The sequence below is a fragment of the Cuculus canorus genome, chromosome Z, assembly GCF_017976375.1.
Source record: "Cuculus canorus isolate bCucCan1 chromosome Z, bCucCan1.pri, whole genome shotgun sequence".
Classification (NCBI taxonomy): Eukaryota; Metazoa; Chordata; class Aves; order Cuculiformes; family Cuculidae; genus Cuculus; species Cuculus canorus.
The window spans coordinates 44189385-44204675 of NC_071441.1; the positions used below are offsets into that span (position 1 = coordinate 44189385).

The 15291-nt window shown below is 36.9% G+C and overlaps 1 protein-coding gene across 1 annotated transcript in view; it reads left to right on the plus strand.

Annotated features, from left to right (window-relative positions):
- Nucleotides 1-15291, plus strand: part of GAK (cyclin G associated kinase) — a 68634-nt gene that overhangs the window by 24180 nt on the left and 29163 nt on the right. The window contains exons 12-16 of the mRNA XM_054053853.1: nucleotides 6602-6651; nucleotides 6749-6897; nucleotides 10072-10194; nucleotides 13552-13685; nucleotides 14955-15149. Of these exons, the coding sequence (XP_053909828.1) occupies nucleotides 6602-6651; nucleotides 6749-6897; nucleotides 10072-10194; nucleotides 13552-13685; nucleotides 14955-15149 (651 nt within the window). The remainder of the gene's footprint in view (nucleotides 1-6601; nucleotides 6652-6748; nucleotides 6898-10071; nucleotides 10195-13551; nucleotides 13686-14954; nucleotides 15150-15291) is intronic.

A 15291-nucleotide genomic window follows, 5' to 3' on the forward strand; every position in this document is an offset into this window, starting at 1 on the left:
ATGTTTTTCTGTCACTGAGTGTAGTTTGTGTGGCGCTGCTCTAAAATGTTTGGAATGATGAGATAAGTTAGATCTGTAGATCTTGTACTTTTGTAGCCACTTAAAATGCTTTTTGAGGTGTTCGCACTTACGTTTCATCTGTTAGAACTTCCTGTGTGTGGCTTAGAAAGGACAGGTCCTCTGCTTTTTAAGGGTTGAAAAACCTATGCAGCTTTCATTTGTGCTTTAACTTTCTAGAGAAGTATTTTGCACTGGGGAAACTGCACTTACTCAAGAGAAAATAGGGAGTTGTACAAGGGGAAAGAACTGTTGCATGATGAAAAGTGACTTGTTTGCAGCTTAGCAGAACTGTAGAAGTTCCACACATGAAGTAACTGCTTTCTATTTCATTTCTTTCGCATGTGCTGTCTTGCAGGCCTCTCTTCTGTATGTCCTTGTACCTGCTACTTTCTGTGAAACTGATCTTCTTCTCCCTTCCTCTTCAGTCTTACATCTGTTCCTTTTGTGAATCTTGTTAAATGAAATTTACTTTCTGGTAAAACAATCAAATACTCTACAGGTTCCTTGCCTTTGACAGCTTTACTATTTATAAACTCAAAGGAACTTAATTTTTTGTCTTAAATTCTAGCAGTTTTAAGTAAGTCTTGCGGCAGAGAAATACTTTTCTCCCTTTGTGACAGATAGCACTTAAATTCTTCTCTGCCTCTGATGAAGTTATAAGCCCTGCTTTCCCGTGTCTGTGTTGTATTAGATCTTATGCTGATGCTGTATTTTGATTGCACACTACATGCTTCTGAAGTACTCTTGTACTTCGTTTTCTTGTGCTGTTGTCTCCAGATGACTTTCTGGCTTGTTGTGCCTCCATAAATCTGTTTGAAGAAGTTTCCTTTTCCTGCTCCTGCAAGAAGTTTCTTCCTTTGAAGGCCACTGAAAGTTGCTTTTTTGAATTTCATCTTGTGTAATTTTTCGGTTTTTTAGTTGTGAATTAGGATTGTCTAAAATTGACTTATTAATATGGAATGGCTTCTGCTGTGCCTGCAGCTTATTTTTACTTATCTTATCTAACACGTGTGTGTGGCTTTTTGCTTGATGTGATTTTCTTCGGTTCCACAGTGGGTGTAGTATGCAAGGAATAAAACAGTAATTGTGCATCCAGTAACATCTGCAGAGCTTATCTGGGAGCTTCTGAAGTGTAGGGCAGTGACTACTTGCTGTGTGAAAAGATGCTGTTCAGTTCACTTGCTTTTCTCTACAGATGTTTGTTTAGATTATGATGATTGCCCCAAAATAAATCTTGCATCTATCTTAATTGTAGGATTACTATGCTATTTCTGATTTGCTAGTTAGTGTTGTGTAGCTGAACTACATGCTTGTGACATTAGTTAGAATCCTTTTTTTTTTTTCACAGAAATGGTGAAGTATGTTTGATATTGAACTTGAGACTTCGAAGTCTTGCACAGGGCCTCAAGGCAGGATCATTTATGCCTTAAGTTTGTGTGGGACGTAAGGAACTGCTGGAGTCCTGTAAACTGCCTCAAACCTTATCTGACATGACTTTACTTTGTAGTAGTGTTTGAACCTATGTCAGAAATGGAAGTGCCGCTGGAGATATTTTAATGCATGTCTTGTGAAACTTTCTAAATATTAGTCAAAGAAAAGCTCTTTACTTTTACATCTTATTTGTATTAATTACAGAACATTACATCTAACTATTTAGCAGAGTTGAGTAGCTTGTGAATGTAATTATTTGACCTGGTTTTGGTTTGTAGCTCTTCATTGGTGGGAGTACTTTAATACCCAATGAAGCCATAGCCCTTTTCCAGGTAATGGGGGGTACTTCCACAGTCTGATGTATCGATTGACAGAGGATTGTCAGACAGTGTAGGTTAAGTCCCAAGCTTCATTAAGAGGAGAGCAATCTCTAACCGATATTTTTGACTAGACTGATTGAGTAAGGGTTTGTGACTTGTGTACATCACCTCTGCTGACTGAAACCTGTGAGGCTGTCAGATTTTTATTTAAGCTGTGCACTGACATACATAATCTTGGTTTTGTGGAGGACCTTCTGTGTTCAACTGCCTTTTTGATTTCTTGTGTTGTCCAAGTTTGGTCATTGAGCTGGTAAGTGAAATAATAGGGGGGATTGCACCAAGTGAGAACTAGTTACTTCAATACTATATTATTTTTCCAAATAATATTTAATCAATTTTGAAACAGAAACTCTTTCCACTTGTAATTTGCGAGTATTCTTTAGTGGCTCTTTGTGCTGTAATTTTCACTCTTTCATAAATTCTGTCATGTATTTTGAATCTTAATTATGTTTAACAGTTCACTGAAATGGCAAAACATCAATTAGTCTGAACAATACTTAATGTTATGCAGGACCTAAGGTAGTCCCAGGTTTTTTAGCATTTAAACATTCACTGTGCTGCTGGGAGACCAGTCACTGGGCTTGTGCATTCTGAAACTATTTATGCTTTAACCAATTTGAAATGTTAATTCTTTGTTTGCATCTACTATAGGACATACTTGTTTCTGTCATGGTCATTCTCTGCCTTTGCAAATTTGTGTTGTGGCTACAGCCAATACCATCAGGGATGTGAGAATACCTCTTCTGTTGCATCTTTGGCTGCCTTTCCAAAATGCTTCACCCAACACGAGAAGCAGACATTCTGGACAAACTGAAATGTCTCTCCCTAGTGCATTATTTTCTCACTACATTTAAGCACTTTAAGCACTCCTGGTGTTGGAGTCTATCATCTCACTAGGTAGGCTTTCTCCTTCCTACTTATCAATGTTTTTCTGAGTTGTGGACTTATTTATTTTATCTGCAGACAAACTTCTTTCTTACTGAATCCAGACTACAGTGGAAGAGCTAGTGTTCTGCAGAGGATATATAAAAGTGGTTTTTTTCTCTCCCATAGCTGCATTTATCTCAATTAAAGTTTGGTCTCTTGTTTATTCTAAGAAGTAATAAAATCTGGAAACCAAAACGTGTCACAGGCTACTAGGAAAAGGATAGTGAGTGAGATCCATCTTGATTGTTTCCCGGGCCACCTGACTTGCAGGTGTCGCAATCTTGGTTGCAGATTCAGGTCAGACAGAAGCACTTTACAGCTACATGGAAGAACATAGAACAACAGAGGTTCAGCCCTCTGTTGATATGAACTGACTTTCTTTAGGAAGAAAGTAGTAGGGCACATACGCACTTAGATACTTGTGGCTTTGTGAAGGGGCCTGATAACAGTGTCTGTTCCAAGAGTGGAACTTTGTTCCATCGTCTGTACCCATGTGTGCCTGATAACTCAGCCTGCAGCCTCAACATACCTCTTTTCAGCTCGTCTGTATCTTGCTTGTGATGCTGCTGTACCAGCTTTTATGTTTATTGAGGTCTGCATATACACAGGTTAAAGATGTCCTGCTGAAAAGTATATATAAATGTTTTTAAGTATCCATTCTTCACTAGTATCTAAAGCAGCCTCTGAAAGTTATGATCAATCTTGTTTTGCTTTGTCAGAACAGACTGTTTCACTGAAGAGATTGTGATCTAGTGATCTAGGAAATAAGTAGCCACCTTATGTTGTTAGCTTTCTTTGCTTCTAAGGTAATTTTGCTTCTGGTTTGGTGCTGCATTAATATTTAATTTCATGGAAGTTTGTGTTGCACCAGGTAGTTGAATGATTATTTCAGGTTTTTTTAAGGAAAACCAAGTGGGAGCAGATTGTTAGTTTCAGTGCTGCATTTCTTTTTTGCTTTTAAGAAATAAACTGCAATAATGATGATGCTTTGCTAATTAATAGATTATTTTTTTTAATTCTTATGAGTGTAGGGGTGTCTGGTGGAAGATTGCTTAGTATTAGACCATCACTTAATGGAGATAATGGTTTGTGTGCTGATTTACTTTGTGAATTTAGTTGTTAATTTTAATTGATTTTAATTTATTTTTTCTGCAACTATGTTTTATTTAATGTTATTTATGGTCTTTAAGCAACATTAATAATGCAAACACAAACAGTTTTTAACATGTAATTAGAACTTCTGATTTTGTTTAGGTATTTATTCTGCAAAATGAGAATTCGTATCTTATTTGCTACATTTCCCACTAGACTTCTCATGAAAAAGCCTTGAAGTAGCCTGATATCAGAAAGTGACTAAATATTGGTGTCGTAACACACTTCTCTGTTTAGCTTAATTAGAGCCTTAAAAAGCACAGTGAATTTTCCATATGGATCACAAATCAGAAATCTTCTGTGCCATCTCTCAGTTTGTTTGCAAGTTCTTCTACTTGTATCATCTGTGAGCTACGTCACTATCTAAATGAAATTCCTACTGTTAACAACATGAAAGGAGGGGTCTTATGCCTGATGTTTTATGACAGGGTTATACCTTGAAATACATAAGACTGCTTAACAGTGTGAACAATATGCGGTTTTTTTCCACCTTCCTGCCATTTAAAGCAATCTCAGTTACCAATCTGACATGCACCTCTCCACTAAAAAAAAAAAAAAAAAGTACCTCGTGTTCAATTCTTACTAATGAAATAGTTCTGAAATCTTCAGAATAAAGTTCAATGGGTAGGTCAGACTCAATTCAAGGATAAGGCCTCCTGTTTTAGGATATTTGTGTTGATTTTGTGGTTTTAGCAGCTATGTTTTAATTGTGACAGCACAAGCATTCTGAAGTGTTTTCAGTTGTAACAGACATATAGATTTTTTTTTCCCTGCAAACCGGCAAATTTGAGTTGGCTGTGCTCTGCTGCTGATGTACTACCAGGCTCCACTTTGTCAGCAATGTGTGTATGGTGAGATCCATGCTCCTGATAAAGTTATATTTAAATTTAGACAAAAGTGAAAAGCAAAGCTAAGCTGAGGGGTGTTGCTAGTAAGATGTTAATATTTTAAAGTGTTTCCAAAGGAGCAGAGAACTCTTGTTTTTTTCTCTTTAATAGCTCTGGTTTCAAGTTGCTGCTTAACCTCAGTGTTAAAGCATTGAAGAAATAGTGGTTCTTTGTTCCCAGACTATTGTATTAGGTGATTATCTTGGTATCAAAGGAAGTTGATGTCATTAGAATCATCTGCATGTTTTCTTGCTTGAAGCTGATGGGTGTAAGCAAAAAATCATGTTTCACATGTCTCAATAATAAAGCACTATACTCATCACTAGTTTTAGCAAGAAATCATGATTAGCTCTGCATGTAGATTTCAGGTTTGGCTGCAGCAGTGTTACCACTTACGTGATGAAGTTATGTCATTCCAAAGATGCAAATAGTTTTGACATAGTGATTATTTGGCCATTTTGTCTTCCTCATTATGCAAGATTTTTCAAGGCTGAGGGTTTTTTTGAGGTTATTATAGTGAGACTCTTAAGCTTCCTTGTGATTTAAATTTCTGATGGATTGGGTCGCTATCATTGTTAGGACACTGTTTATGCCATTCCACATGAATACTGTTTAATGTCCTTGCTTTTAGAACAGTTGTTCTCCTCCCTATCCTGGTAAATTCAACGATGTTTTACCAGCCTTAAACATCAGCATTGATGTTTACTGGCAAGCAGTAAGGAACCAAAATATAATGTTCTTTATTGATGTTTCAAAATTTACATGCAGTATCCTAGTTCTTTCAGTCAATGCCTTTAACTTTTTAGTGATACAAAAGCATTGCTTTGATAGTGCTTCTGAATTCCTTAAATGGGCACCACATAGTGGATGTGAATTTTTGGTGTTCTGGAGATAATGTGGTACTGGCTTATTTAAATTAGGGATGTCTAACGCAAATTCTGTAGAGATTTGTTCTTATTTTGTCAATCAGAAGTACAGACCTATGTGATTCTAATCAAGGATGTGGGCCTCTGCTGTGTCTCTTCAGGTTTTTTTTTCTCAAGCTTTTTTATCTTGCTTCATAGCAGATACACTAGGAAAAAAAAATAGTGGTCTTAAAATAGTAAATTATTGGCACACTGTGGGTAATTAGGCAGAGATGAAGGGAGTAGGCTTAAATTAAAAAAATATCTCTGGAGATAATTATTAAAAAAGGCTGCTTTTTAAAACTGTGCACAACTATGAGGAGTGATAATTAATGCATTGCTTGCTGTGAGAGTTTTGGAAGTGAATTTTTGGAGGAATGATGTAAATGAAGAAAGAGATTCAAATATCCTCTATTCATATGAAATCCAGAAGTTGAGCAGCACAGTCATCTGGGCCAGGCAATAACATGTAGGAGTTAGGCAATTTAAAATGTAACATTTCAAGAGATGGTCTTTGTTTTAAACATTATGATGTCCTCCATTATAGATTTCAATGCATCCTTGTTAGGTTTTCCAACTGACACCTGCAATGAATACTTGCCAGTGAGAGCAGAGGCTAGAGAAATGAGTTAAACATTGAAGGCATCTGTACAAATCGCTAGAGATGGTTTCGTTGCAACTGATGTAAATAATTGTTCAAATACAATTTCTGTTCTGAAATCCTTGAAATACGAGTTGGGAAGCCTCAGCTGGAAGAAATGAAATGTGTTGGTGGGTATAGCTTGAGAGACCTGGGTTTTAGACTTAAGGCATGAATGCTTCTGTTTCCCAATATTAACTCCAATGTGTTCTGTTTCAGCTATGCAAAAGGAGACTTGGATATATCATACATCACTTCCAGAATTGCTGGTATGATAGCTATGTGTATTATAAGGATAATTTCTGATTGTTCTTAATACATGAAAAAAGTGAATACTTCACCTGATATTTGTTGTTCGGTCTTCAGTGATGTCATTTCCAGCTGAAGGTGTAGAATCTGCCATCAAAAATAACATAGAAGATGTGCGGTTATGTCTAGACTCTAAACATCCTGGCCACTATGCTGTGTACAATCTCTCTCCAAGAACATACAGACCTTCAAGATTCCATAATAGGGTGTGTATAGTTTTTGTCCATTTCCGTTAAACGTCTTCAACAAAATGTCTTCATTATACATTCAGCTTTTTATTGTGAAGTATGTTAAAATAGGCTGCTCATTCAAAAAATGTTATAAAAGAATAAGTATAAGCATAAGGCCATAGAGTAACCCATATTCTGCTTGTCTTTGCTTTCAATCCAAATATAACCGATTAAAGACTAATATTTAATTTTACTGACTAAAGTCTGTTTCCTAGGCTGGTGTTATCTTTGAAAACATGTACAGATACCTTATGTGTTTCAGATTTAAATGGACAATGCTTAATATAGTAAGAAAAACTGACTAAAATTTCAGTTTCTCCTGCATTCAGAGGTTTTTCCTTTATTGAAGGTGGGACCTCTTTGTCAACTGACATTTACTGGACCTTATCCTTCTCCCACTACATACTGTTTGATTACATATGCCCTGACTGCTTGTTGCTAGTACTGGAAATATTGTTATACCTTAGCTGTGCTTCTGTTAGCCCTTCTGGTTATTTTTCTGTTAGTAAAATGAAGAAATTTGTCTATTTCAGTAACATGGTAGTGAAGACAGCTTCCTAGGTGCTGTGACACTGGATATAAGTGTCTGCTCCTAAATACAGTTCAGGTGAACAGGGAGACTGTTACTGTGTTGTGAGTTGTCTAGCACTGGCCACGCTACAGCTCACCTAAGTTTGTAGTGAACGTGGTCCTTCACCACAACACTGACTGCCCACAGGAGAATCTAGAATCATTGTTTGTTACAGGAAGGCCCTCTGGGGCCTCATGCTGCAGAGCCACCCTTAGCATTACTTCAGTTATCCAGTTCACTTAAACTGTCAGGCTGAGGTATCCTTAATGTGTTCTATTTAGTGTTTGTCACTTCCTTCCCTTTGTTTGCTTGTAAACTTGTACACAAAGTATTGTCACACCTGAAAAATGATTACTGCCTCTTTGGGTTAAGGCAATCAACTTCTTTATCTGCCTCTAGTTCAGTATGACGGTTTAGGGAGAGGCTTTTCAGCAAGGAAGGACGCAAAATCTTCATCAGTGCTTTTTAGTGCTGGATTGCTGGAAAGTCCACTGAGGCTGATGCAGTGAAGTGAACTGATTTATTCCTTAACCTACAAAGATACCTACAAAGATCTCTGTTTATGGAATTATAAACTCTGTGACTGAGAAATTGTTTGCCCTGGGGTTGTTTTATTTTGATTATGCAAGACCTGAGGTGCCTATACACAGATATTCCTGATGCATTGCTGCTGTGAATGGTAATATGATCACAGCTAATTCTACCAGTGGTCTGGAAGTCTTCTGGTCTGCATTTGTCTTTTTGACATTAATTTTGTTTTATGATCTTTGTTTTGCTGGGAATTAATAGTAGATGATAAAACTTGTTTGAGTCCTACTTGGAATAGGTTGTTCAGAGATGTTGTGTACTCTCCATCTTTCTGCTAATGATGCAGAATATTTTGAGCTTAAAACATAGCTAAATAAAAAGAAGGTAATGTTGTATGGTATATATCTCGAAATCAAAATAGTTTTTAGGTAGAAAGTGAAAGGTATATCAGAAAAGAAGTCAGTCTTTTGCTTTTTTGAACACGCTTTTCTAGGCTGTTTTCTCATTTGTAGCTGTAGTGCTGCAACATCCTTTCACTGCTTATTCTAGTATTTGAGATAGATGTACTGAAGCCTATGTAGAATCCTCTGGTGAACAGTATTATAGAGGACTGTTTGACTTACCTTTTGTTTGTTCAGTGGTCACTTTGCATAAGCTTTCACTAACAAAAGAACTTCAATTTAAATCTGTTGTAATTTGAGCTTTCTGAAACTACTCTCTTTTTTAATTAAAATACTACAATACAGTGAAAAGTTGTAGGAGGCTTTGTATGTCAAACTGTTTCTTTCAGCCATTTTTCCTGAACTTGGTACTCTCCTTGAGAATTTTTTATGATAGTCAATCAGTTCAGGTAGTTCATCTCAGAGTAACTGTTACCTGGGTAAGAAAATGTGGATAAGGAAAACTCCTGTCTTCCGCACCCAGCAGTAGTGGTTCTGGTTAAAAAGAGACAGAAAAAGCTTGCTTTACAAGTGAATTCTTTGGTCCTGGTAGAACATCTATACTCTTTAGGTGTTGCAAGTGCTAAAGCATCGGGTTTGATATACTGTGGTCTTACTGGACTGCTTAATTTAAGAATATAGTTTCTCAGCAGTAAGGCTGATTATTTGGTAGTGTTTTGTAGCACTAATTGCAGAAGGAATATTAGTTAACTATGAGGCCCTTTGAATAAAGGACAAATGTAAAAGCAAACGGAGCCTTTCTGGGGGTTTTTTGCATACAAATATGTGCACAAATCAAATTGAAAACTGTTTCACTTTATTCCTTGCCGTAAGAAAGTTTCAGATAGTAATTTGAATTTTGATACTTTTGGTACAGCAGACCATAGACTGGACTGGAGTTTTATTGCACATCATCATATAAAATGGTGCTTATGAGATCTGACACAAAAAATCTGAGACTAACCCTATAGCTCTGGAAGCAAAAATGGGAGAGGAGACACAAAGACATAGTTATAGAACATGTTCTGACCTGTCACAGCGAGATAAGGCTCAGCTTGATCGCTTCACTGAATACAAGTGGACGCATGTTCAAATGGAGATGTTTTCTAACACTTGGCTGGAAAATGCCAGCTGACAATGCGTTTTCCTGTGAAGCAGTTTTTAGCTGATGGCAAATCACTGTGCTTTTAAGCACCCACCCTATTTGCCAGACCTGGCTCCCTCTTCCCAAAGACCAAGTTGGTGCTCAGAGGAACCCATTTTTTGTCAGAACAGCAGAGGTCCTCAACAGCCTTTCATAAAATGATCTGTGGAATTGTTTTAAATGTTGGCAGCATTGTATGCTGCTGTGTGCCAACTCAGAAGGGAACTATTTTGAATATTGTTATAGTAGATTTTATTTATTTGTTAAATAAAAAGTTGCAGGCTCAGGGGGTTTTGTGTCAGACCTCATATGCTGTGTGAAGCTACTTTTCATGAGCATCTTGCTTACCTTCTTTTTGAAGATGGCATTAAAGTATAAAATTGACTCTTACGTATACAGCTTATGGTATGCGAATGCATGTGACTATGTAATTTTATTTCTCAACTTTACTGTCTCTCCCATTGCAGGTTTCTGAATGTGGCTGGCCAGCAAGACGAGCACCGAGTCTTCAGAATCTTTATAGCATATGCAAGAACATGCATTTATGGCTGAAGCAAGACCAGAAAAATGTTTGCATTGTGCACTGCCTTGTAAGAAATTGGTTTACATCTGAAGTGCTTTGCCTAATCCAGCTTTAAATAAGGATGCTAGTATCCACTCAGTTTGTGAACATTACTGGCTTTCTGTAGTGTGAGGCCTGAGTGCAATTTCATCCAGCTATGTCTTTACGAAAGTTATTTCCGAAGATTTTCTCCTTAGGCGAAGTACTAAGATTATTAATACAGCTCTTGCTTGCATGCATGTAGCATGGAGGGTAATGCATGGGGGAGATTCAGGCAAAGTAGCCTTTGGGAGAAAATATGCCCTATCTTCTCAGTGTTTTCTTCATTTTTTGTTCATGTCTTCTGAGTGCCAGCTTGGGTGTACACTGCATTTCCCACTTAGAATGTAATCTGCATCTGCAGAATTGTGGAAGCTGACTACGAGACTTTTGGTGGAGCTTGCCTTTGCTGGCAGCGTATTGCTGTGTAACTTCCACTATTCTCTAATGTATCATTAACCTTGATATAAACCAAAAAAGAATAAAAATGGCAATAAAGAGCCACTGAACCTTAAATATATGTCAGGGGAGAATTTTAAAAAGTAGTTACCATGTTCAAGATCTGCAAACATGAGGTTACTGTTATGTTCAAGAGAATTACATGTGAATTTTTGACATTCTTATTTTCTTGTGCAGTAAAGAGAAACATGACAATTGTTACAATGTTTATGATGCTGCTGGAAAGCATTCAAACCCAGTCCTTTGATCTAGTATAGTAGTCTATGTTTAGATTCTGATATTGCTATCAGAATCTAAGAGGGGATATGTTGATCTGACAAAGTGTACTTCCTAAACAGAGTTTTGTAAGGAAAAAATCAGTTAAAACCAGCTCCTGAAAACGGTTGGAATTTTCAGTGCTGCTGTGAGGCTAGGAATCTAATTCTGTATTGAGGAGATACTTATAATATCTCAGTATCAGGTGAATGCTAGTCAAGTAGGTAAGAAGCTGATGTGATGAATTAGCAACAGTTTTTGTAACATCTTTCCCTTGAAGTGTTTCCCTCAAGGTACCTAAGTCTTTATTCTTCCTTTGGTATGAGGGAAGCTTGTATATACTTATGGCTGCTTGCAAATGTGATGTGAAGAGCATACACCAGAACTACTAGAAGTGAATGCTCGCTGCAGCATGTGTCTTGTATTCATTCAGCTAGAAATCATTGTAGACTTAAAAGCTAGGAAATCTAGGTTTAAAAGAATACTTTTTCTGGTACAGATAGAATATTCTAGTCTAATACATGTTCTGGGATAACAAAACATGAGTTGCTTTTTGTAAAGGTGAAGCTGCTTCTATGTGACAGGGATTCAGAACCAGATAGGGCTTCCTGATCTTCTGATCTTTACTGTAGAAGTTTGCGATAGTGCTGTGAATTCTGAAATTTTTACCTTGTATTATAATCTGAATGATCCAGTTGAGAACAAGTGAAATAAAACTAGGTTTCAGTGGCAGCTTTCCAGTTCAGCTATGGTTAAGTCTTTCTGAAGTGGCAATGATTGGGATCTGTTTTTAACTGGCATCCTGTTTTGATGATATTTCAAGACTGCAGCACACATTCCAGAAGCTGGAGTAACTTGTGGACATCTATAGTAACAATTGCTCTGTGTAATTATTTAGGGCCATGCAGTTATGGTCATCCTGGAAAACTTGCCCAGCTTTAAGGTGTTATTACAAGATCATCTTGGTGGAGCTTGATGGTGAAGAGACTTGCAGCTGGATATGTTGCAGCTCTTCAAGCATGCTAAAGCATTCCTTCGATAGCTGTATTTGATCTGTGTGTAAATGAACCAAGTTAAGATAATTATACATACATTATGAATTATACATTTGTAATTTATTTTAGGAATCCTATCTCTTTTTGGAGTAGTTTAGACATAACTCCTCTGTCTAGCTTTTTGAGGCTTTTGAACAAAAGTTATTCTCAAAATCTAACTTTTTCCAATCACTGGTTTTTATTGCTGCTGTAATTGATTGCTTATGCCTAAGGAGTTTTGTATTTGTTTATTTTGGTAGCCAAGATCCATCATACTTGTAAAAACGTACAAAGAAAAGAAATCGAAATTCTTAAGACTCTTCTCTGTATGGGAGTGTTTCTTTTGTTCCTATTCAGCACCTTAACAATCTTCTTCCTAAAGTGCAAGTTTCTGTTATCAGATTTGTTTGCTAATGACTAGGATATTCTTTGTTGTGAATACTGCTTTTCTGTAAAGTGCTGTTACAGTCTTGTAAATTTGTCCACTGACTTCATGCCACAGTTGCAAAGGATTTGCTTGACTCGCGTGACTTCTTTGTACAATAATTTTTCTCCCCTTGGTGTGGTGCTTTAATTCTGAAGTGACTTTGTGATGCAAGTGTACATAGGTCACTGCTTGTCGTGCTGATCAGTGTTGTTTCATTCTTCCTTGTATTCATTAATGTTTTGTCCCAAGTGTGGGATCTCAAGGTAGTTTTTGTTCCAGCTGTTTTGAAATTTAACTGAAAGGCAGGGCCCAGCCTGTAGAATCATAGATTACTTTGGTTTGGAAGTGACTTCTGGAAATCATTTGGCTTGCTAGTTACACCAGCGGTAATAATAATAATGAATTGCTGAACTGCTCTTTAAGGATTTGTTTCTTATGGTGCTGACGGACCTTCTTCTCATTGATCTAAGGAATGGTTAGGATAGAAACCTGGTTTTTAAGATGCCTGTTAAAACAAGCTGAGGAAAAATACTTCCTTCTTCTCCACTTCTACACTCATATGCCAGATGACTACATAAAGATCTGTTCCATGTTGCTAGCAAAAGGATTTGAGAGGTCCTATTCGGTCAACTATTACCTCTACTGAATCATCAGTCTGTTATAGTGTAGGGATGAATTTGTGATGCGTGTAGCTGTGGTCTCTGCAGAAAGAGGTTCATTGTTTTAACTTCCTTTTAGTTCTGTGGCAAGCTATTAATCCCAGGCAGTTGTAGTCAGAAGACAAAACAGGTTTGCGTGGCTTAGTTCTTCTGAATGTTAGGATGTCTCTTGAGGCAGAAGTCCATGGTTACAAACTAAAAATAGCATGGAACTGAGGTTTTGGGTAGTAGCCAGGAGACAAAAATGCCTATGAGAGATAGTAAGATAGTAAACATCAATTGAAAATTTCAAACAGTGTTAAGCTAAAGTGATTATTCACGTTTGAGCAAGCCGATAATATGTAATATCTTTTGTAGTTTGTGGAAATCAAATGAAAACACTTCACATTCAGATACAAATTCCAAATATAATGGTTTCATTACATTAAGTAAGGAGGTAGCACGTTCTTCTTTAGATTCTGTAATGCTCTTTTCCACTCACTTTAGTAACAAAGGTACAATTTTTTTTGTAGGATGGAAGAGCAGCATCTGCTGTTGTAGTTTGTTCTTTTCTGTGTTTCTGTCGTCTCTTCACTACTGCTGAAGCTGCAGTTTATATGTTCAGTATGAAGCGCTGTCCACCTGGCATTTGGCCCTCTCATAAAAGGTAAGGTATCAGTCTGTTTGTAGGGTACTTTTAAAGCAAGTATTGTGGTTATGCAGTTATGCTACAATTTTTATAGGATGTTTTTTAGGAAGATAAGTTATTTCAATAGTATTTGTATCAGAACAGCAAAATACTTGAAAAGACATATGTATCATGAGTAAAAGAAATGGTTCTGAATTTTGTGAGCCCTTAAGTTACTTACATTCTTGTAGAAAGCAAGTCAAGTATGACATGTAGTGAAGAAATGTTAGGAATGAAAGCAGGGTATGCAGTGCTGTTGAACGCTCTCTTAGGTATAAAATACTCTTCCACATGTGTAAGACTTGTTCCATGTTGACTAGTTTATTAGAGTAGGTTTTACTGTATCAGAACGCTGTAAGTTCTGTGAAAAGACCAATAGTAATTTCTGTTGACCTTTTCTGTTTAGGTAAGAATGCCTTCTGCTTTTTAAAGGATTGCGTGCATAGGCGATTTTTGTATACTTTGACAAATGTTTTAGACTGATCCATTTAATTTGAGAGATCTTATAACAAAGTCTGAGGAGCAAGTGGCACTGGTAGTAAGGATATTTCATATAAAAAGTATTAGATTTAGAAAGGTAAGTAAGGATTAGTGAAGTATATAAATGACAGATTATGCTGTTGTAGAGATTTATATTTGAGTATATTTGATGTGTCCTTTACAAGGTAACTTATATTAATGAGGATAAATTTAAAGCTTTAAGGAAGATTTGAGTTACTAGCTTCAAAACCACTGTGCAGCTTTGATCCACTACGTGTGAGGTACAAAATAAATAGTTCCCCTAGTTTGGTTTTTCTTTAAGCACTTTGGAAAGAGTGGCTAGTTTGTTTTACAATTTGAATATATGTAAAGCTGCAGGCCTAAGGAAATGTCTGGACTTCTCTGGATGATGGGATGCAGGTGTATATGAGTTCACATCTAGTTCTGTATTCAATATTCTGGGCAGTATATTTTTCTGTTTTGATGCAGCCATCAGGACTTTGCACAGAACTGTGTGGCTGTCCTTAAATAGAGAGGCTGGCTAAGGATTGTAAATATTTCTCCATATTCAATTTTTGCTTTATGAAATTCTACCAGATTTGAAAATCCATTTCTTGGACATTCTGTTAAGTGTTCCAAGTGTTTTATTGTTATCATTTGTCTCTGCTCAGTGGCTGGACCTGAGCAGAAGTAATTTCCCTTGTGTGCTTCCCCATTTTTGGATTTTAGTGGTCTGTCTAAATAAGTTAACTTCTTTTGTTTCAACAGGTACATTGAATACATGTGTGACATGATGGCTGAAGAACCCATTATTCCTCACAGCAAGCCCATCCTTATCAGATCAATTGTCATGACTCCAGTTCCTCTTTTCAGTAAGCAGCGTAATGGCTGCAGGCCTTTCTGTGAAGTATATGTTGGTGATGAGAGAGTAACCACTACCTCCCAGGAATACGACAAAATGAAGTAAGTCCAGGTTTTGATTTGCTCTGAAAGAGCATGTTATATTTTTCTAGACTAACTTAAATATGAAGTCCTCACTGTGAGGTGAGAGTGTGATTTTTCAAGTGCCAGTTGAGCAGAAAGCTGTCCCCTTTTGTCTGATGTT